Source organism: Onychomys torridus, chromosome 4 (genome assembly GCF_903995425.1).
Source record: "Onychomys torridus chromosome 4, mOncTor1.1, whole genome shotgun sequence".
Lineage (NCBI taxonomy): Eukaryota > Metazoa > Chordata > Mammalia > Rodentia > Cricetidae > Onychomys > Onychomys torridus.
This window is the reverse complement of record NC_050446.1, coordinates 67,836,918-67,859,568: the sequence shown is the minus strand read 5'-3', so window position 1 is coordinate 67,859,568 and position 22,651 is coordinate 67,836,918. Positions and strand designations below refer to the sequence as shown.

General features: G+C 50.0%; 1 protein-coding gene across 1 annotated transcript in view; it reads right to left on the bottom strand.

Moving 5' to 3' along the window:
* Positions 1–1,108: 1,108 nt before the first annotated feature.
* Creb3l1 (cAMP responsive element binding protein 3 like 1) overlaps positions 1,109–22,651 on the bottom strand; it is a 42,072-nt gene continuing 20,529 nt past the window's right edge. Inside the window, exons 2-12 of the mRNA XM_036184984.1 lie at positions 20,880–21,108; positions 14,213–14,397; positions 12,260–12,338; positions 10,394–10,551; positions 9,659–9,808; positions 9,449–9,507; positions 9,222–9,290; positions 5,837–5,936; positions 4,988–5,114; positions 2,075–2,342; positions 1,109–1,861 (exon numbers count right to left, since the gene is read on the bottom strand). Coding sequence (XP_036040877.1) covers positions 1,825–1,861; positions 2,075–2,342; positions 4,988–5,114; positions 5,837–5,936; positions 9,222–9,290; positions 9,449–9,507; positions 9,659–9,808; positions 10,394–10,551; positions 12,260–12,338; positions 14,213–14,397; positions 20,880–21,108 — 1,461 coding nt within the window. The 3' untranslated portion in view covers positions 1,109–1,824. The remainder of the gene's footprint in view (positions 1,862–2,074; positions 2,343–4,987; positions 5,115–5,836; positions 5,937–9,221; positions 9,291–9,448; positions 9,508–9,658; positions 9,809–10,393; positions 10,552–12,259; positions 12,339–14,212; positions 14,398–20,879; positions 21,109–22,651) is intronic.

The window sequence follows — 22,651 nt, the reverse complement described above, 5'->3', positions numbered from 1 at the left end:
CAGAGCTCCTCCCAAGGGCACTGTGACCTTCTCACTTCAGCTTTCTCGTCTCCATGGCATTTGACACTCTGGTCACCCTACCCTGTCTTAAAGCTGCTCTCTCTCTCTCTCTCTCTCTCTCTCTCTCTCTCTCTCCCTCTCTCTCTCTCTCCCTCCCTCCCTCTCTGTTTTTTGCTTGGTTTGGTTTTTGCTTTTTTTTTTTTCCCCTTTCCAATACAGGGTTTCTCTGTGTAGCCCTGGCTGTCCTGGAGCTCACTCTGTAGACCAGTCTGGCCTTGAACTCAGAGATCGGCCTGCCTCTGCCGCTAGGCTTCTCTATTGTTTCAGAACACTCACTTCCCACCCCTGATCCGATCCCTTTCCCTTCTTCTGTCTCACTTGCTTCCTCCTCACTGTGGTCTTCCCTAGTGTTCCAAGCCTCTAGCATCACCTGGATGCTGACACTTCCTAACCTCAGCTGGGAGCCCTTAGATTTACAGATTTACATGTTTGAGGTCTCCTCCTCCTCCTCCTCTGTCTTCTTTTTTTGTTGCATGTGCTTGTGTGCTTGCATTCATGTAGAGGTTGTAGATCAACTTTCAGGGGTGTCCTGCCTCTGCCTCTGCCTCCAGAGTGCTGGCATTAAAGGCCTGCACTATGGACCTTCTGTCTTTTGAGGTAGGGTCTCTGCTGTGGGCTGTGGGCTGTGGGCTGAGCTTCCAAGAGGTTCTCCTGTCTCTTGTCTCCCATCTTGGCTGAGATTACAGGTGTACAACAGTGCATCGAACTTTCTTTTCTTTTTCTTTTTTCTTTTTTTAATTTTTTTTTTTTTTGAGACAGAGTTTCTCTGGGTAATGGACTGTCTTGGAACTAGATTTGTAGACCAGAGTGAATTCTCCCTATTGCTGGGATTAGAGGCGTGCACCATCACCACCCCACAGCTTTTTTCCTTTTAAAAATATAGTTATTAGTATTGGATTTGAGTTATCCAGTCCAAATTCAGTGACTGGCTGGACAAAAGTCTCCAGACAGGCAGGCCTTCTCCCCAGGCACCCTCCCTACCACCCACCCCCCCGAAACATAAAATGAACTTCCTCCTCTCCCTCCTGGACCCTCACAAAGAAGGCACAAAGTCAGGATTGATGCTGAATCTTTTTTTTTTTTTTTTAATTTTGCTTTCTTAAAGCGTGTGCTGAGCTGATGGAGAGAGCAGTTTGGCAATTAAAAAGGCCCAGCAGCTTGGGCAGCGGCATGGGGAAGCCAGGTGAGGGTGGGGTGTCCCTCTGTTCCCAGCCAAGGGGTAGCAAAGCCCGCACTAACTTCAAAAAATACAAAATAAGGGAGAGGCGACGGGAGGAAGATCTGTAAAATACAATATCTTAGGGGATTGGGAACAATAAAAAATAAGGTTCATTATTTACAAACAATTTCTGTTCTTGGTCTCTGTACAGAAGGAGATGGGGGTGTGTGATTGTGTGGGCACATGTTTGCATGTATGTTTGTGTGTTTGTGTGTGTGTGAGGGGCCAGGAACAGTGGTCGCGTTGGTCACTATGGGAAAGGAAACAGAGTGGCCCAGTGAGTGGTTTGTTGGAGAAGGACGGAAAACGGTGGGAGGGAGATGTGGGAACAGAGCGGTTGGCCCAGGGGAGCAGTCCAAATGTCCGGGGACAGAGAGGGGCCCCAGCCACAGCAGGGACTGGGGTGGCTGAGGTGAAGAAAGACCCTTTCTCCTGGGGCAGAGGGCCCCAGGGCAGGGGTGGGAGCTGGATCTGGGTCAGTGAGCAAGAGAACGCCTCTTCTGGGTGCCAGGGTGTCCGTCCTGTGTCCTGGGTCTCGGAGTGGCCTAGGAGAGTTTGATGGTGGTGTTGGGGCCCAGATCCCTGGAGAGAGAAGAGGATCCAGGGATGAATTTGCTTTGAGATGTCCATCACTCAGCTGTGAGCTGGGTTTAGATGGGGCGGGGGGTGGGGGGGACGGGACACATGACACACCTCCTCCTCCTCTGAAAGGATGCCCCTCCCCCGGGAAGATGCCCCTCCCCTGGGAAATGTGGCTCAGGGTAGTGCAGCCTGAGACCCTACCCCTCTACTTACCTGTCATGGAACCACTCCTTGGGGTGGGAGAAGTTGGGGCTGGTGCCATTGTTATTAGTGTCCTCTGGCCAGGTCTCACTCAAGTACTTGGTGGTCTCATGGGTGCTGTCCACATAGTCATGTCGGAGGTGGTCCTGGGGCCTCGGCTCTACTGGCCCCCCGGGTTTGAGCTCCCAGCCTTCTGGGGGCTCCACAGGAAGTAGGGCACCTCGGCCATCTTCCCATGAACCTGTCCCGTCATCATAGAACAGTAGGCTTCGGGAGGGCACTGGGGAATAAGAACAGGGTGAGCCATGGGTGCTCCTCAGGTGTTCCCCCTCTGCCCAGACAGCCTTATTCATGTGCTAGACATGAAGAGAGCAGCCTCTGCAATCTTACAGGCCTGACTCTTAATCCTAGCTCTAAGGACTCCTAGCTGTGTGATCTCAGGTTAGTCACACACACTCTGCTCTGATTTTGCTGAGCATCAGTTTGTTGATCTGTAAAATGGGGATAGTAGAATCAACCTCATGGAGATTCAAGGATTCAGTGAGTAATACAGAGTAAGGGACTGAAAGTGTGCTTAGCAAATTCGTGAGCTCACAAAAATGTAGCACTTGTGAGAAGAGAGTGCTGGTTTGCTTCCTGAAAACTGGGATCCCTCCACCTTCCCACCTGCCCCCCCCCCCAACTTTGTGGTACTAAGGATCAAACCCAGAGCTTCACGCATGGTAGGCCAGTACTCTACCACCAGGATACAGAGCCAGCTTGCCCATCCTCCCGCCCCCAACCTCTCTCTCTCAAGTTTGTATTGAGACAGGGTCTCCCTGAGTTCCTCGGCTTGTCATTAATTCATTTTGTAGCCTGGGTAACTTTTTAATTTTCACTCTTCCTGCCTTGACCTGAGAAACTGGGATCACAGGCCCACACCTGCTGAGAGCCGGGTTCTAATCCTACCATGTCACTCGCTTCCTAGGAGACTTAAGGGAAACTTTTTCTTTTCACTTCTAGGCAAGGTCACCCTTCGGAGAAGTCGAGGGGAGGAAAATGGACATTTGTCGGACACCTGTGCCAAGGATTCTATAAAGCCTTCAGTTTACAGCACATTAAGTCTCACACGAAGCCTCAGAAATCTGTTGTTTTAAGCCCTGCTTCCCAGAACTCATCATCAAGGGTCCCTGCAAGTTGGCCTCCTGGCTCCAGACTCTGCTGGCTCCCTCCCAGCTTCCCCTGCAGGGTCTAATCTAGGGATCTACGGACAAGGCGGCCCCTGGCATTGTGTGAAGCTGCAGTCCAGGAAACCAGCCTGCTGAACAAGCCACCTCCTTCCTCAGCATGCCCTTTCCCCTGCACTGTGGTGCTCTCACTCATGCCCTGCCTTCCCCTCCCTGGGTGATGTCCACAGCACTGCCCCTTCTCCACTCAGTCTTCTCCCCTGGCCTCCACAGACCAGGAGCCTCGGAACCCCAGTACCCCTTACCTCAGTCACAGCGGCTTCCAGTCCCTCTTCCTCTTTCTTAGTGCCCCTCCCCGCAGCCCCCCCCACCCCCACCCCCATGTTTTGCTCAGCCTCCCGGCAGGGCAGTACCCTTCCCCTAAACATGATCCTCCTGCTCTCCCCTCTCTCTGACCTCTCATCTGTTTCCTCTTTTCTGCCGCGTCAGATTCCTGCTTATATGAAGGAGAGCCTGCCTGCCTGAAGTGGCCTCTGCCTCTGAAAGCCACACTGTTCTTTGCTGTTCCCTGGACTGACTCTCCCCTTGATGTTCCTGCCCTGGCGTTCCCCTCACAGCAGGAGCTAGTCCAGAAGGCAGGGCGTATGTTCCCCTAGAATGCACTGTAAGGTCAGCAGCTTCTGGGTATCTAGAGAGCCTAAGAGACACGCCCCGGGTCCCACAACCAGCAAACAGCAGTGCCAGCTGTGACCGATTCTGAACCACTGGACCACACAGTACTATCTCACCAGGGCTAGGTGTTCCCAACAGAGTCCCAGACACCTTGCTGTGGGTGCCCTGTGCCTCAGAATCTTCCTTAACTCTGCGTGTTCCCCGGCAGTCTCTACCACATTAGAAATGACTGAAGACGGGCAGTCATTTGCTGTCCCAATACTAAAATACAAACGGTGCCTAGCAAATGCCTCAAAACCACTGCTGCCCTCATACACAGGGGCTGGCCTAGAACACCTGACTGCTCTCTAAGTCACACCAAAGCATCTCAGAGAGGCAGACTTAAGTCTGGGTCTAATTCCACCACTAACATTAAACACATCGTAGACTGTTGTTGGGGCTCAGCTACTCTCTCTGCAAAACTGAAGTGTAGAAAGAGATAATGCCAACCCCAATCTTTTTGTTTGTTTGTTGTTTATTTTTGGTTTTTCAAGACAGGGTTTCTCTGTGTAGCCCTGGCTGACCTAGAACTCACTCTGTAAACCAGGCTGGCCTTGAACTCTGAGATCCACGTGCTTCTGTCTCCGAAGTGCTGAGATTGAAGGCGTGCACCACCACTGCCAGGCTTCCAATCTCAATTTTTGAAAAATATTTATTTTTAATTTTTTAAAATGTATATGAAGATTTTGCCTGCTTGTGTGTCTGTGCATCGCTTGTGTGCTTGGTGCCTTCAGAGTCCAGAAGAGGGCACTGGATCCCTTGGACCTGGAGTTACAGTGGCTGTGAGCCACCTGTAACCACCATGTGTGTGGTTAGGAATCAAACCACTGAGCCATCTCTCCAGCCCTTAAAACTTTTTTGAGACAAGGTCTCACTATGTAGCCCTGGCTGGCCTGGAACTTCCCATGTAGACTGGGCTGGCCTCGAACTCATAGAGATCCACTTGTCTCTGTCTCCTGAGTGCTGGAATCAAGGGTGTGTGCCAGCACCACCCGGCATGGCTTCCCTCTTGTGTCTGGCTTCCGCCCAGAAGGTGAGAGGTACTCACTCTGACTGGCTGTGTAGACGCTGTCAGCTGCAATAGGGTCTTCCTTCACAGTCTTTGAGCCGGAAGAGAAGGCAGGAAGGCTGGGCGCCAGGGAGCCCAGCACCAGAACAAAGCACAAGGCTGCCACCTAGGAGTGAGCAGAGCAGTCGTCAGATCTGGGGCAGGGCGGGCCTATAAGGCTGGCCACCCCTCAACTCTCCTCACCCCAAACCAGGCATGCAAGAAGCTCAGTGCTTTCCCAAGAAAGGCTCTCCAGAGCTGGCTGCTTCCTAGAAGCGGAGTCTCCTTCCCTCCTGAAGCCAAGGCTGCTCTGGTCACCCTCAACTGAATCCGCGGAACATGGAAGGCAGTATCAGAGAGAGGAGAGAGGGTTCTATGTGGTTCTCACCCTCAGGGGAGAGAAGTCAGGAGGGGAAGAAAGAGGAAGGGGAAATGGAGGGCTGCAGCTGTGACTAGGGTGGGGACATAGCCCCATGCCACTTTCTCAGCCCCAGGAAGTTGACAAGAAGGAGCTAAGGGTCCCTGGGGAGCTCCAATAAGGCCCTGCTCTCAGGATTTCTGAGACAGACTAACAGAAGAGGGCCAAACAGGCTGAGCCTACCCTAGGTGTCCTTTGGGGGCTCTCAGGGACTCCCCATCACCCATTCCAAAAAGAGCCACACTGCCCGAGTCTGTTGAAGCCACTTTCCCAAGGATTTGCCTTTCACTAGATTCAGTGGTGTCAATCACACATCTGTTAGAACTGGCCTGGTCAGGCCACTGGCCCCTTCAGGCTCTGCTCACTCTCCCAGAGAGCAGGCCTCCAGAGGAGCTACCCGCTGCGGCCTTGTGCTAGGGAGTAACACCTACCATGAGGCAAGTGCCGGTCTGAGTGGCCGCCATCTTGTAAGGTCTGGAGATCTTGCTGGTGACCAGAGTCTGGAGTTTCTGCAGCTGCTGGAGCAGGGTCCTGAGGAAGACACAGTAGTCACTGGATCAGGCACAGTGGCCATGTCTACGCCCTGGCTTCTCCTAAGGGAGCCGGTTCTGCTCCTGACTAGGCCTTCATGCTATGTGCCCATTTTAGTCAAGACACAAAAGGTCACCTCCTGCTTGGCTCCCCTGCTTGGGTACTGGGGGCCTGCCTCACGGTGGAAAGCTGGGTCATCCTGCGGAAGCTTAGGGGGTAGCCTGAATTGTTCCTGACTCTTCTACGGAAAGGCTATATATCTTTTTTTTACTCACACCAGTCACAGACACATCAGCTTTCCTCTTTTGCACCCCAAAGCACCCTGATGTGACAAGAAAGACTCTTGGCACAGTGGGTAGTGCAGTCAGTAAATGGTAGCCATTGTTTACGTTAATTTGATTGCTGTTTTTACTATTATTATCTTAATACCTGGAACACTGTAGCTTTATTTGTGGACTTCCATGTCAATCTCCATGGCTAAGTGAGGGCAAGAACTGGGTACTACCCAGCACGGGATCCTTTGGGTATACACTCAATCAAGTATTAGACAGTTAATATTGCTCTTCTCCACCCAGCTGGGTTCATGCAGTTTCTGAAGTGAACAGCAGGTGGCGAAATTTCCCTAAAGCTCTTCCATATTTAGGGGCAGAGGTAGCTAGATGAAGTTTGAAGGCTCCACCCTATCCTGATTGGGGCTGGGGGTGGAGTCGTGGATTCTTTAAACCAATCAGGGCAGTGGTTGGGTTTGGCCTGAGACGCAGGGTCAGAGGAAGGAAGGGAGAAAATGCAGTTAGGTTCCGCGGGAACAGGAGGCTGCCTCTTCCTGAGTACTTAGGAAGTTCAGGGCTGAGTTACAACACAGAAAGACCCTGTAAGCTGCCTTCTAACCTGCACTGGTGCCCCATGGTATGTACACATACATACCCAATGAATAAATAAACGGAACTCAAAACTTAAAAAAAAAATAAGCAGACAAAAAACAAAAACAACCTGAGGGAGCTTAGCATAGTGGTTAAGCATTTGCCTAGTGTGCACAAGGTCCTGGGTTCAATCCTCAGCATAGCTGGGAGTTGGTCGTGTATTATGTGCCTACTAAATGCTGTTGTTTGTATTATTGTAATTACTTCTAGAAAATAATATTAAACACTTCAGTGGATTCATAGCTCAGAGCACTATTTAGAATTCAGAACAGCATTATAAAAAGGGGCAAAATCAAAAGGTGAGCATTTTCTTTTTTGTATTTTGTTTTTTGAGACAGGGTTTCTCTGTGTAGTCTTGACTGATCTAGAACTCGCTCTGTAAACCAGGCTGGACTTGAACTCAGAGATTCACCTGCCTCTGCTGGGATTAAAGGTGTGTGCCAGCACTGCCGGGCTAGGTGAGCATTTTTTAACGCCACGCCATCCTGGTTTCAGTCATCGTGTCTTAGAACTTCACACAGGTCCTGTTGGCCAGCGCTACTGTCATGTCCTTGGTGCCAAGAAAACTAGGCCCGGAGGTTCAGGAGAAATAGCAGAGTGGGGCAAGAGCCTAGAGCCCAGGGCTGTGATCTCATGCCCGGTGCCCGCATGGGTTCCCTGACACTGATGCTTCTCAAATGAAGTGCAATGGAGTCATCAGGGTGCTTGTTAAAATGCAGCTGGGGAGCTAGAGGAAGGGCTTAGCAGGCAAAGTGTTCACCCAAGCACAAGGATCTGAATTTAGATCCCCAGCATCCCTGTGAAAGGCCAGGCATGAGCCAGGCATGGTGGTGCACACCTTTAGTCCCAGCACTCAAGAGGCAGAAGGAGGTGGATCTCTGTGAGTTCAAGGCCAGCCTGATCTACATAGCAAGTTCCAGGACAGCCGGAGCTAAATAAAAGAGAGACCTTGTCTAAAAAAAAAAAAAAAAGCCAGGAAGCCAGGCATGAAAGCCAGGCATGGCTGCTATAACCCTGGTGTGTCAGGGGAGAGGGACAGTGGACACAGGACATAGAACCAGCCAATTCAGCCAACCAGTGGGTGTCAGATTAGTGAAAGACCCTGTTTCAAATGATAAAGTGAAGAACAGCTATGGAAGACACCAGATGTTGACCTCTGGCGAAACACACACACAACACACGGAGAGATAACACATATACCAAGATAACTCACACAAACACACACACACACAGATAATACACAGACTCTCACACACAGATAACATAACATAACATAACATAACATAACATAACATAACATAACATAACATAACACACACGTGCACGCTATGTAGGTTCTGACCCAGCAATCTTAGGAAAGTCCAGAAATTTCTGGTTTCTTACAAGTTCTCAGGCTGTAATGGGAAACTGTCTAGCAAGGGTCTAGGCCAGCAGATTTAACAATCATGGGAACCACTGGAAGGCATACTAAGACCCTGAAAGAGATGGTTTAATGGTTAAGAGCACTGGTCGCTTTCCCAGAGGACCTGGGCTCAGTCCCCAGCATCCACATGGCAGCTTATAACCATCTGGAACTCCAGTTCCAGGAGTTCCAACACCCTCTTCTGGCCTCCATGGGCACTTTGGCATGCATGTGCTGTTCAGACATACATGCAAGCAAAATACTCATACACATAAAACAAACAGCAGCAACACTGATTGCATCCAGGCACAGTGACGCACACGTGGTACTCTAGTATTCAGGAGGCAGAGGCAGAGAAATCAGGAGTTCAAGGTTGTCCTCAACTCCTTAGCGCTTCTGAAGCCAGCCTGGGCTATATGAAACTCAGTCTCAAAACAAAATAAAATCTACCCAGAGTGCTGGGCCTTCCCTCTGCAGAATAGGTATTTCTTTGTTTTTGTTTGTTTGTTTGTTTCTTTGAGACAGGGTCTCTCTATGTAGCCTTGGCTGTCCTAGAGCTCCCTGTGTAGACCAGGCTGTTCTGGAACTCACAGAAATCTGCTTGTCTCTGCCTCCCAAGTGCTAGGATTAAAGGTGTGTACCATTATGCCCTTCGAGAGAGAATAAGCATTCCTAACAAGTTGAGAGATAGTGCTGATGCTGATGCTGATGCTGCGGAGCACATCTGGAGAGTCTCTGCCCTATGTAGTCTTACTTGAGCATCTTACCAGCCTATCAGATGTCTGGAGTTATGTGCAGTTAAGGTCAGCTGGGAAGCCAGGGACTGGCAGGACATCAGAGCTCCCAGTTCCTGGGGTACATTCTGGGGTCTTAACCTGATCTGGCTATCTATCTTTTCTCCTGCCTCCCAGGGCCAGCCACCACCTTTAGTGGGGTAGGTGGGACACAGGGGGTACCACTCACCTGTTGGCATTCTCTAGGGTCTCCACCTTTTTCCACAGCTCAGTGTTCTCTGATGTATATGTCTCCACCCTGGAAAGATCAAGTAGACTCAGGCTGAAGGCATTCCATAGACTCACCTGCCCCACAGCCTCTGCCCGCTGGCTACCTTCCCATCGCCTGCAGCTGGGCTTCCAGCTGAGGACAGCTCACCAGGCTGGGGGTCCAGCCCTACCCGCTTCTACACTTACTTCTTTTCTAGACATTCCACATACTCCTTCTTCTTGCGGCGGCTCTCCTGGGCCGAGATCTAAAGGAGGGAGTTCCCAAACAAGGGTCACCATTGCCCGCTATCCACTTCCTAGGTCGTTCCCAGTTTCAGAGCTGACATCATCAGGGGACAGAGGCCCTCCTCAGTGGAAAGTTCCCACAGTCTTGGGGAGGGATGGCTCCAGCCTTACCTTGTTCTTAATTTTCCTGCGTACCCTCTTCAAGGCCTTCTCCTCAGCCTTGGTGAGGGGGAGTTTGGTGGGGATGGGGTAACCCTCGGCGATCAAGGTTCGCTTCTCCTCTTCTGTCAAGAGCAGTGGCCCTGATGTCCCCTGTAGTTTCTGAAGAAAGCAGACAATTCTGGCTTCACATTTGAGCACTGCTGTGAACTCAGCTCGCATTTTCCTCCTTGGGAAAGGGGAACCCTCTGAGTTAAGTCCAGTGACATTCATTGAGTGTCAGAACGGCTTTGGGAGGCCCCTTCCCGGGTCCTACCCTAGAATCCAGTCTCAAAGTTCGTTTGCTCAGGGCCCCTACAAAGCAACCCCCTTGCGTGCCCCCCCCCACGATTTCAATTTAGGAGGATCCATACTCTCCCAGGGTTCAATGACTCTTTCCATGTTGCCCCTAATAGTGCTCCTTGGAGATCACCTGGGTCACTTGCCAGGCTTGAGAAATGCCAGGTTCTCAGCTCCATGACAATGTGGCTTCTAGACCTTCTAGGACCCCATCTCTCTACCTTTGGTTTCCATTCACCTCGAGGCAGAACTGAAAAATTCCCCCTCTTATTTGCCTGCTGGGCACCTCCCTGCCTCTGATGGGATAAGTATCAGATTTGGGGCTTCCTGACCCCTTCACTGAGGAGGGCACTGGGTAAACATAGTCATTACCTCACCTCCAGGTTCAGCCCACCCCTAGTTGCTTACGTGAGGGGCAGTGAGGAGCGGAGAGGTGGAAATGGCCGTGGAGGAGCGGGCCATGGGCCGGACAGGGCTGGAAGGGGGCAGAGAGCGGGGACTCTGGGAGCCGTCACTGTCACTGCCATGGCTGCTGGGGGGTGTTGGAGGCATCTGTACGAGGTCCTCTGCAAAAAGGAGAGGGCTAAGTTAGTGGGGTTGCACCGCATGTCTGCTCTGACATCCTGAGTTCAGCTGAACATGGCCTGTGCCAGCCTGTCACCGAAGGAAATGTGCTGATAGACCCTTGATCTCAGCTGGAATATCAGAAGCCCCTTGGCAGCCCCAGGGAGATCTGACACACCCCCAAAATGACTGTTGAGTACTGCCTATCTCTGACAGTGCAGAGGAAGCCCCCCTGCAACCTTGGTGAGGAGCCCCTGGGCCACATGCCCCCCTACCTGTGGCTTTACCGGATTCAGGTTCTGTAAGCCCCAGCTCTGAAAGTCCAGAGGGGACTAAGGTCTCCAACCAGATCTGGGGGGCTCAGGCTGACTAGTGTCCTCCCTTTTCCTTTCTGTGACTCTAAAATACTGATCCAGTTCCAGGGACAGGGTGGCAGGTGTTGGGATTGCAGCAGAGTGGTGAGGAGTGACGCTCCTCCTACACATTGTCCCCTTCTGGCCAGAGCAGGAGGAAGACAGACGCTCAGCAGGTGTCAGGAAGAAGTGTCTCAGAGGCTCAGCAGCTAGCGGCCATGCTGGGAAAGCTCCGGGTTTGGCACAGATCCAGGTGTGGAAACCTGGGCTCCACAGCCACATAGAGCAGGGTTTGGCATAGGTTGGCACCCACATGGCCATGGAGTGCAGGGTTTGGCATAGGTTAGCACCAACAGAAGGCTCTCTCCTTTCTATGCTGCTTACTCGTCTCTTATGGTTCCCACTCTGAAAAGAACGGCTTCTCTTCCATATGTAAGCACCTATGGTACCTTATTCATATTTCCAGTCTTGTGGTACTTAGCCCTGTGCTTGACACATGTGTAGTAGATGTTGAATCAATGTTGACATATTAATATAGTGGGATTAGAACGATTCTGCTACCCTCCCTCACTCCAGTAATTCACAGAAGCTGACCATGGCCTCTTGACCCAATGAGCTGTACAGGTTCCCTGTGGATTTGCTAGCAGCACACCTATATCACTGCTGAGTCTGTGACCTTAGAAAACCTATAATCTACTTGGTACAGATTGTTTTCTCTCTTTGCTTTGACAATACCTAGGACAATTAAGATGGTAAACCTTGGTTGGATGCATAGATAGATAGATGGGTGTTGGGGTAGATGGATGAATTAATGGATGTTTGGTAGATGGTTTGATGGATAGATGGGCATATGAATGGTTTGTTAGTTGGATGGATGGATGAATGTGGAGATGGATGAATGAATAGATGGGTGGGTGGTAGAGTGATGGATTCATAGATGAATGGATAGTTGGATACACAGATGGGTGGATGGATGGACAGACAGATGTTTGGATGGATAAACGGGTAGATGGATAAATAGATGAGTGGATGGTTGAGTAAGTGATGGATGGATGGATGGATGGATGGATGGATGGATGGATGGAAGATGACCAGTGATTATAAAGTGTTCTTCAGTTAATGAGTGGATGGGAGGAGGATCAGCAAATAGAATGGGGTTGGTAGAATGATGGCAGTTGAAGATTGGGTAAAGAAGGAATGGAAGAAAAAGAGGGAGCATAGAGAGATAAAGAGTGAGAGATTGGGAAGGTGAGAACATTTGGGGGGGATGTGGGAGTTTTGAGGGAAGGGGTGGACTGGACAAGGGAGCAGGATGCTGTCTGTCTGTAATCAGAGAGTTGTTCTTGTACACGCTTACCTGGTGTCACTTTGAGGAACTGGCTCACTTCTGGGGGCTCTGCTTTGATCACTGGCAGCTGAGTCATTTCTCCAGGGGCCTGAGGAAGAGACAGGTTCAGCTCCATCACCTGCCCCTGGGGCAATCCTCCCCACACTATTGGCCCTCCTCCCTCCCTCAGGCTGGAGATCCATCCTGCATAGTTGGAAGAAAGGCTGGCCTCAAGGTCCTGGGCTCAGCCCAGACAGAACAGAGTTCTGATGCTTGGAAAAGCCCCACTACCCCTAAGAGCAGAGAGTGGTGACTCCACACTGTCGGTCAGAGCTGAATCCCAGGAAGCAGGATTCCCGTGGTGTCTGGGGCCATGCCACCTTCCAGACAGAGGCTGACCCTTCACCAACTATGAAAGCCATGTAGGCCTTGGTATGTGGTCGCCATGAGGACAGGAGTTCATGATAGTCCTACTGTAGCTGTTGGATGATTGAGAACAGTAGTTCAGGAGGAGTTAATTGGCCAAGGCTCAGAGAAAGCTGAAATGTGACGTAGGATACAAATGGGGGTCGGGCTCACACAAGGAAGCCGGCAGCCCTTGAGGGGCTTTGAGCAAGGCACAGGTAAAACCAGACATACATTCTTAACAAGTATGTATTCCTATTTATTTAAATTCCAGAGTATTGTTCTAGAAAGGGCCCCAGGAACATGTGTGTCTTTGTGCATGCGGACTTCACCAACACATGTCAGTGGTGCTCTCGGTGAGGAGGGTGTGGCTCTTGCCTCTGTCTCTTCCCACTGGGTCTGCTGGCAGCAGAGATCACAACGCCGTGGGGGTGGGAAGGGCAGAGTGCTGAACACTGGACAGTGAGGAAGAACCAGGGAGAGTGCAAGGTGTCCAGGAGCTAGGTCATTCCCTGGTCTACACCCAGCTCAATGTCCGCACTGCAGTTGAGGGGACATGAGGGGCACTAGGGGACTGCAATGTGGAGTCGTGGGGCTCTTTGGTGGTTCAGGTGGCTCTTCACAGACTGGTTCCCGTGCCCTGCACTGTCTAGAGTGGGAATCCTCCGCTCTAGGGTCTGACAGGCCACGCTGGGGAATGCAGCTTCGAAATTTCTGACTTCATGATTTGGGGCTTAACTCCTGGGAACTTTTGTTTCTCCACTGTGGTCCCTTCTTCCTTCTGATGTTGGCTGAGCCAGTCCCGGAGGTCTCTAAGAATCTGGCTGGTTGTCAATCAGCCCTTGAACCCTGGGAGCAGGAAGGGCTTTCTTGTTTATGACCACCTACTTTGAACCCAGGTGGCCAGCAGGAGGCAAAACCCCTGCCTAGGGATTAATGTTTGTCTGTCTGTTTGTTTTAAACTATGGAACTTTAGGCCTCGTGGCTTGCACCTATTTTACAGGAAAGGAAGCTGAAGAAAAGAGAGAAGATAAGTCTGTCCACAGTCAGGAGCAAGCCTGACCCCAGCAGGGCTTCTCCCAGAAGCCAGTGGTCTGGGCCTCACTCCTGAAGGGTCTTGGGTTTACACCTGTTACCTATACACTCCAGAAATGGAGATGAGGTTGGTTATAAGCATGGCTTATTAATCTAAATGCAAACTAACTGAAATACAACACCTTTTTAAAAAAAATTTTAATTTTTAAAATTTTTTTTGTATTTACATGTTGATCTTTCTCTGAATCTTGAAACTTAAAAGGAAAGGAAGTACCCTGGGGGTACCCCCCTTTTGGTGCCCTTGACTTCGAAACTAACCTCAGCCCTGCCTGGTGCCCTGAAAGCTTTCTCTGCATGCAGGGGGCCCCAGCATGCTTGGTAGGCACTGGAGGATGGTGTAGGGGTGGCTAATGTGGGAGGCAGAGGACCCTCAGCCCCCAAGGTTCCCAGCTTGTGGAGTCCAGGACATTGGGTGTACTGCCCTCTGTCTCCCCTCAGCCTTCACTCCCTCCCTCAGCCCCTATCAATAGTTCCTAGGCTCACCTGGTGAGGGATGGGCAGCCTGGAGATGGGGCTGAGGCCCAGCAGTGGTGGTGTGGCCATGGCGGCAGCAGCAGCCATGGCAGAGGAGGCAGCCAGAGGGTCAACGGGTAGCTCCGGGCTTTGCTCCTGCTTCACCATAACGGAGCACAGTTTGTGTCCCAGTGCCCACGCGCCACGTTCTACATCTGTGGGGAGGATGAAGCGGGAAGGACTCAGGTCCAGGGGCTCCCAGAGCAGAGAGCCTGCCGGTGAGCACCCTGGACTGAGGAGAGATGTCAGAGTGCCCATCGGGGTGCAGGCAGGAAAGCTGGGCCACTGGTGAAGTGAGATGGGTGGGCTGGAACCAGAAGTGACTAGAGCATCTTTGTATCCAGACGCTCACAGAGCAGGCTTGGCCACAGCACTTAGACCTCCCCCGAGCCGCTGCGTGACCTTAGGCAAGCTGCTTATCTTCTCTGGGTCTCAGCTTCCTCATCTTTAAAATGGAGCAAGTGGGGCTGAGGAGATGGGTCTGGAAAGGGCTCGCTGTGCGAGAATGAGGACCTTAGTTCAGATCCCTGGCATCCATATAAAAAGCTAGACACAGCCAGCTGGTGGTGGTGGCGCACGCCTTTAATCCCAGGACTCGGGAGGCAGAGCCAGGCGGATCTCTATGAGTTCAAGGCCAGCCTGTCTACAGAGTGAGATCCAGGACAGGCAGCAAAACTACACAGAGAAATCCTATCTCAAAAGACGGAAAAAACGAAACAAAACTGGGCACAACAGCATGTGCCTATCAGTCCAGTGATGGAGGGCTGGACACAGGAGGACCTTCAGGGCTCACTTGCCAGCCAGTCTAGTCAATCACTGGGCTCCAGCTTCAATGAGAGACCCTGTCTCAAAAGTAACAGGCGAGTGACTGAGGAAGATACTTGACTTCCCCATGCACGTGCACACACATATGCACACACAAGAATATATACAAACACACATGGGGGAAATGAGGACATACACAGGACAGACCCGATAGGGAGATTTTTGTTGTTGTTGTTTTTTGTGGGGGGTTGTTTTTTCGAGACAGGGTTTCTCTGTGTAGCTTTGAGCCTTTCCTGGAACTCACTTGGTAGCCCAGGCTGGCCTCAAACTCACAGAGTTCCTTTGGCTCTGCCTCCCGAGTGCTGGGATTAAAGGCTGCGCCACCACCGCCCAGCTCTGATAGGGAGATTTTAAGAATTGCTAGAATAATGTTTGTAAACACTAAGCACAGTGCTTGCAAGACGTGGATGTTCATTAAGCAGTAACTAGTGTTAACAGGATTATCTTTATTCAGTAAACACTGGCCACTGAACAGAATGAGAGCAGTCTGGGACAGGGATGATGGAGTCAGAAAGGTCAGCAGGTAGCATGGCCTTGGGAGCTGCCCTAGAGCTGTACCTCTATCCCAAAGTGATGAGGAGCCAGAGGGGTTTGAACATGCTGGGATTCATAAGTTTAGATTTCCTTTTATTATGCTAAAATTATGAGTATATGTGCATGTAAGAGCAGGTGTGTGAAGAAGAGGACACCGGATCTCCTGAAGCCCGAGGGACAGGTGGTTGTGAGCCACTGACATGGGTGCTGGGAAATCCACCTCGAGTCTCCTGCAGCAAAGGCTCTTATTCACGCGGCCATCTGCAATCGGATTCTTAATTTAAAAGGCACAACTCTGGCTCTTCCGGCTCCTTCCCAGCCACCATGCTGTGAACTGTTCCACTGTTCCACTCCCCGCCAAGATGGACTGAAGGGTGGCTAAGAGGAGCTCCTTGTTCTGATGAGTGAGATACACAGACTTCTGAAAGTAGAGACACCCTAGCAGTAGCTGAGAGTCACAGTTGTGATTGAAAACATGTTTGGAAAAAATCACAGCCAGTGATATGGCTCACTGTGCAAGCCTATTGACCTGGCTTTGAGCTCTGGAAACCACCACATAAAGGTAGGAGAAAACAGACTCTGCAAAGTTACCCTGTGACCTCCACACGTGATCCAGGCTACAGGAGCACTCCCCTTCATCCTATACACTCTAATAATAATGACAGATGGCTGCAGTTTCTGGGGGTGGTAAGATTCGGAATGTGGCCACGGAAGTGGATGGCAGAGGACTGCTGCCTTGGAAGGCACCTTTCATGTTGTCTTATTTCCCAGAATTGTACGAAGGATGCTAACATCCATGTACACCCCCAGATTAACAATTTCATAGATTGGGGCTACCTTAAGAGCTGCTCAGGTGCTTGTCATTTTTAGATTTTAAAACCCAATTATGTAAAAAGAGCAAACAGACTGGCTATATCTCCGGGTGCGGGGGGATGGGGGTAGGCGGGGACTGACAAGATGGGGCAGGAAGGTATTAGGGGGTGCTGTTGAACTAAATGGTTCAGGAGAGAGAGGATGAGGCCTGGACAAAGACAAGCATTAGGAACAGAGAGGAAAGACTTGGAAGAAAAAGTTACTTTTTGTTTTTGTTTGTTTGTTTGTTTGCTTTTGTTTTTTGGCTTTTCGAGTCAGGGTTTCTCGGTGTAGCTTTGCGTCTTTCCTGGAACTCGCTTTGTAGACCAGGCTGGTTTCAAACTCACAGAGATCCGCCTGCCTCTGCCTCCCGAGTGCTGGGATTAAAACAAAGGTGAGCAATAGGAACAGAGAGGAAAGACTTGGAAGAAAAAATTTACTTTTTTTTTTAAACTTTTTGTTTTAAAATTTTATTTCACATTCATTGGTGCTTTGTTTACGTATGTCTGTGTGAGGGTGTCAGATCCCCTAGAACTGGAGTTGCAGACAGCTGTGATCTGTCATGTGGGTGTTGGGAATTGAACCTAGGTCCTCTAGCAGAACAGCCAGTGCTCTTAATGGATGAGCCATCTCTGCAGCCTCTTTGTTTGCTCATTTGTTTGAGACAAGGTCTCAAGTAGTCCAGGCTGGCTCTGAACTTGCTATGTAGCTGAGGATGGATGACCTTGGTGACCTCGTTCCTCCTGCCTCAGCCTCCCAAGCATCAGGATTACAGGTGTGTGCCACTAGCCCAGTGTATGCTGGTGCTGAGGATGGAGCCCAAGGCTTTCTCCATACTGGGCCACCACATATGACATTAGGAACAAAGTTCAAAGGGCGAGTCCACAGGACTCTGTGATGGGGACTCATGGAGATGGGAGGAGGCTTAGGTTTTCCCATGGCAGAGTCCACCTCCTAACATGTAGTCATGTAGTGGGTCTTTTGGCCTCACCTGGGCTGCAGGGCTGGCATGCCTCAGAATTCTCCAGTGTGCAATGGGTGTCTCCCATTCCAAGGGAGTACTGCAGCAGTCAGGCAGGGGGTCAGCTTGCAGGGGTGGGATGCAGGGACTCTGGAGCCCACTATGGGTGTTGAGAGGAGTCAGAGGTTGCCTGGTCCCACCTCAGAGGACAGGCTTATTCCTGCTGGGAGCCTGAGAACTCAGCCCTGGGCCACAGGCAGCTGTAGAGTTCAGGAACACCCACAGTCTTTCCAAATTACAGGGCTAAGCTGTGGGCGTCCGGGAAGCTGCCCCCGCAAAGGGCCACAGACAAATTGCTTTAAAAATAGACCTGGGCCGCTGAGGAGTTGCTGAGCCAGCGAGCAGGGTGGATGGAGACTATCACTGGATGAGAAGGGCCCGCATCATATCCCAGCTCTTCCCAGGCTGGAGTCTGAGACCTCACAGAGGTCCGGGAACTCAGCAGCTGCTGAGGTGTGGTAAGCAGCTGGACCTCAGCAGTCACAAGCCATGGAACCTTCTAAGACTTTAGAAAGTGTCCCTGCCTTCTTGGCAGGGAAGGCAAAGACCTGTCACTCCTGAAAGCCTCTGCAGCACAATACGGACTAAGACCCCAATGCTCATGAGCTACGACTCTGGGTAGGCACCACTTTCTCCCCATTTAATAGATGTGACAATCAAGAACTCATGCCCAAAGCCATTGACCTCTGGAAGAGAAGATGAACAAATTCCATTGATTGCTCTAGCCACCCCTAGAATCAATAGGACTTTAATGTGCCCAAAAAAACCCAGTGGCCGATTGCTGATATATATTCCATGCTGGATACTTTTTTTAAATCCTGTCCAGAACTCTCAGGTATATATTATTTTCATCTTTTAAAAAAGACTTTCAGGGGCTGAAGAGATGGCTCAGCGGTTAAGAGCGCTGGCTGCTTATCCAGAGGTCCTGAGTTCGATTTCCAGCAACCACATGGTGGCTTACAACCACCTACAGTGAGATATAGTGTCCTCTTCTGGCATAAAGGTGTACATGCATACAGAGCACTCATATACATAAAATAAATAAACAAATCTTTAAAAAAAAATTTAAAAATGAAAACAAACTTTCCCCTAGATTTAAAAAATATTTTAAATTATGTCTATGTGTTGTATGTGAGTGCAGGTACCCTCAAGGTCAGAGGCACTGGGTCTCCCTGAAGCTGGAGTTATAGACAGTTGAGCACAGCACCACTCAGGTGCTGGGAACTGAACTCAGGTCCTCTGCAGGAACAGGGTGTACTCTGAACTGGAGTCACAGAACTAACTTCTATTTTCACTTTATAATCGAGGAAACAGAAGCCCAGAAAGGTTAAATACTTTACTCAAGGTCACCCACAAGCTAATGGGGATACCAGGATGCACATATAATCCTACGGAGTCCTCAACCCAGCCTTTGCTGCCCCCAGGGCTGGTAGACAGAAAGAGTGGAGAGCAGAACCAGGGTTAGCTCTCACTCTGTTCTGTATTGATCTGCTAGTGTGAACTAGACAGCTCTGCTTCCTTCATTTTAAAAAAAGATTGATTGATTTATTATGTATACAGCATGTATGACTGCAGGCCAGAGGGCACCAGATCTCATTACAGATGGTTGTGAGCCACCATGTGGTTGCTGGGAATTGAACTCAGGACCTCTGGAAGAGTAGTCAGTGCTCTTAACCTCCAAGCCATCTCTCCAGCCTCTAGATAGCTCTGCTTTCATGAAGGCTTTTTCTTATGGGTCAGATGCATGGTACAAATGAAACAGGGAACCTGTAGGCACCATGGGGACAGAATGCTCTACACACAGTTACTGTTGTCCCCACAGACTCTGAGGCTTCTAGAAGTTAAGAGACAGGTCTGGGGGCTGGAGAGAGGACTCATTGGTTAAAAGCACTGGCTGCTCTCCCAAGAGGACCTGGGTTCAATTCCCAGCACCCACATGGCAACTCACAAGAGTCTGTAACTCCAGTTCCAGGGAATTTATCATTCTGTTTTGCATATATGTGATTAACATAAATACATGTAAACAAAACAATAGGCAGAAAATAAAAAGAAATCACTTTTAAGAAGAAATGGGGTTGGGGTAAGGCTGGAGAGATGGCTCAGAGGTTAAGAGCACTGGCTGTTTTTCCTGGGGTTTTGAGTTCAATTCCCAATAACCACGTGGTGGCTCACAACCATCTACAATGAGATCTGATGCCCTCTTCTGGCCCACAGAGATATATGCAGACAGAACATTGTATACATAATAAGAAAATGTTTGAAGGAGAAAATAAATAAATAAGAAGAGACAGGTTTGTGATTACTCAGCCAAAAATGACAGGACCAAGATTTCCTGTCTTAGAAGAAATGACCAGATGGGAAGTATTTTGGGGGTGGGGCATAGTGTGATTTGGAAGAGCGGCCAGTGCTCTTAACCAGGAGTGGCTGGACTGTCTCTCCAGGCCTCATTTGTTGTTTGTGGTTTGTGTGTTTGGAGACAACGTCTCACGATGCAGCCCAGACTGGCCTCAGACTTACCATCCACCCACCCAGCCCCGAGTGCATGTGCATTACCATGCTGGGCTGACTGCAGCTGGGCACATATTATTATTATTATTATTATTATTATTATTATTATTATTGTTTATTTTATTTGTTTATTTTTTAAGACAGGGTCTCTCTATGTAGCTCTAGCTGTCCAGGAACTTACTATGTAGCCCAGGCTGACCTCGAATTCTCAGAGATCTATCTCTGCATCGTGAGTGCTGAGATGAAAGACGAGCATCACTATGGCCAGATTTGATTCAATTTTATGTGTGTAGATGTGTATGGGAGGGGATACAGGTGCATGTTCATGTGTGTGTTTATGCCTGCGGAGGGCAGAGGTAGGTGGATGTTAGATGTTTTCCTCTACTGGTCTCCAAATTACTGTTTGAGGCAAAGTCTCTCATTGAACCTGGAGTTCTCTGTTTCAGTTAAGTTGTTGGACCAGCAAGTTTCTAGGATCTACCTGTCTCCCAGTTTATTCTTCTCCTCCACACACCTGCCCTATGGTTACAGAACCCACCACTACCCAGTTTTTATGTGGTTGCTGGAGACTCAAACTCAGGTCTCATGCTTGAGTGGTGGGCACACTATCCTGTAAACCATCTCCAACAGCCCCCAGGCTCTGCATTTGTAACAGGCTGTCAGTGACATCACAACCTAAGGACGACTCTGTGTGAACTGCTTGTTCACTGAAGTCAGGGCACACCCTTGAAGAAGTGGGCAAATGGTTTTGACTTCAGGGGAAGCCCAAAGGCCAGGAGCTGCACCCTGTTGGAAGGGTTTTATGGGCAGATGCCCCGGGAGTCTCAGCCTGTAGAGTCCTCTTCTTGCCCCCGCCCCCCAGAAGCTTCCTCCCTGCTGGGCCCTTGCACATCTTACCTTGGGTGGTGTCCTCCATCTTGATGGGTACAAGGGGACTCTGGGGTGCAGAATCCCCACTCAGGGAGTAGCTGTGCTCAGCCTGGATGCCTGGAGCAGGGGAGTCCAGTTCCATGTCCAGCAGAGGGCTCTTCTCATCCAGCACAGGGTCATCAAAGAAGCTGCTGAACAGGTCATTGGAGAAGTCCTCCATGTTCTCCACAAAGTGGTCCAGGTGCTCTGGGAAGTGCTGGGGAGGGAGGAGGACACTCAGCTTGGCTTGGAGAGGGGGTACAGGCACTGCTGTGACAGTCACCTCTTGTCTTTTCTCTCTGCCATTCACACCATCATGTCACCGCCACCCTCCTCATGACCAATGTCATCAACTCCAGCCCTCACTGTTCTTCTTTCTACATTTTTTTGTTGCTGTGCATGGTGATACACCCCTTTAATCCCAGCACTCAGGAGGCAGGGCAGGTGGATCTCTGTGAATTTGAGGCCAGACTAGTCTACAGAGGGAGTTCCAGGACAGCCCGGGCTATGTAGAGAGATCATCACCATCATCATCATCATCATCATCATCATCATCGTGTGTGTGTGTGTGTGTGTGTGTGTGTGTGTGTGTGTGTGTGTGTAGACATGCATGCCACAGCATACATGTGGAGGTCAGAGGAATACTTTGTGGGGGTGTTCTACTCTTCCATCTTTATGTGGGGTTGGAGGAGGCCATTCAGGCTGCCAGGCATGTGAGACAAGTGTCTTTACTCACTGAACAATCTCACCAACTTCCCCGTCTTTAAAATTTGCATTTATTCTTTTTTAAAAAATTGAGGTCTGGAGAGATGGATGAGCAGTTAAGAACACTTGCTGCTCTTGCAGAGAACCCAGGTTTAGTTCCCAGCACCACATGGTGGCTCACGACCATCTGTAGCTCCAGTTCCATAGAATCTGATGGCTTCTCCAGACCCACAGGCACCAAGCACACATATGGTGCACTTACAGACATGCAAGAAAACACTCATACACATTAAATAAAAAGAAATGAATCTTTTTTAGAAATCAAAGTGGATGGAACCTGTGAAACCAGGCTGACCTCTGGCGCGCGCGCATGCGCGCGCGCGCGCACACACACACACACACACACACACACACACACACACACACCTGGGGAGTACAAACAGACAGGACAAAAGTCACAAATAATGCCTATTTTTTTTTGTGGGTGGACTGGAAAATAGACTCAGGCAGCAGAGGTAATGTGGCAAAGAGCCCTGGTCTTGCTGCCTGGCACAGGGAACCTTGGAATCCTGCAGTGCCATCCACCTTGATTAAAATTGTTCCTTTGTTTTTATTTCTATGTATAAGTGTTTTGCTTATATATATGTCTGTGTACCTCATGAATGCCTGTTGTTCATGGAGTCTGAAGAGGGCATCTGGTCCCCTGGAACTGTAGTTACAGATGATTGGGAGCCCACTTATGAGCACGAGAAATCAAACTAGACTCCTCCACAAGAGCAGATAGTGCCTTAACTGCTGAGCCATATTCCCACCACCTGGATTTTCGATACAGGCCTGGGGACTCACCAGGTGGGCTAGGCTAGTTAGCCTGCTGGAATTCTCCTGTCTCTGCACACCCTCCCCCCAATTCTGAGATGATAGGCATGAACTACCATACCCCTTTTAAGGGAGTCCAAGGGATCTAACTCAGATCCTCATGAATTTTACTGACTGAGGGAGAGAATAGAGAGAACCCTGACTGAGTGAAGTCCCCAGTGAATGTGTGTTGTGGCCTG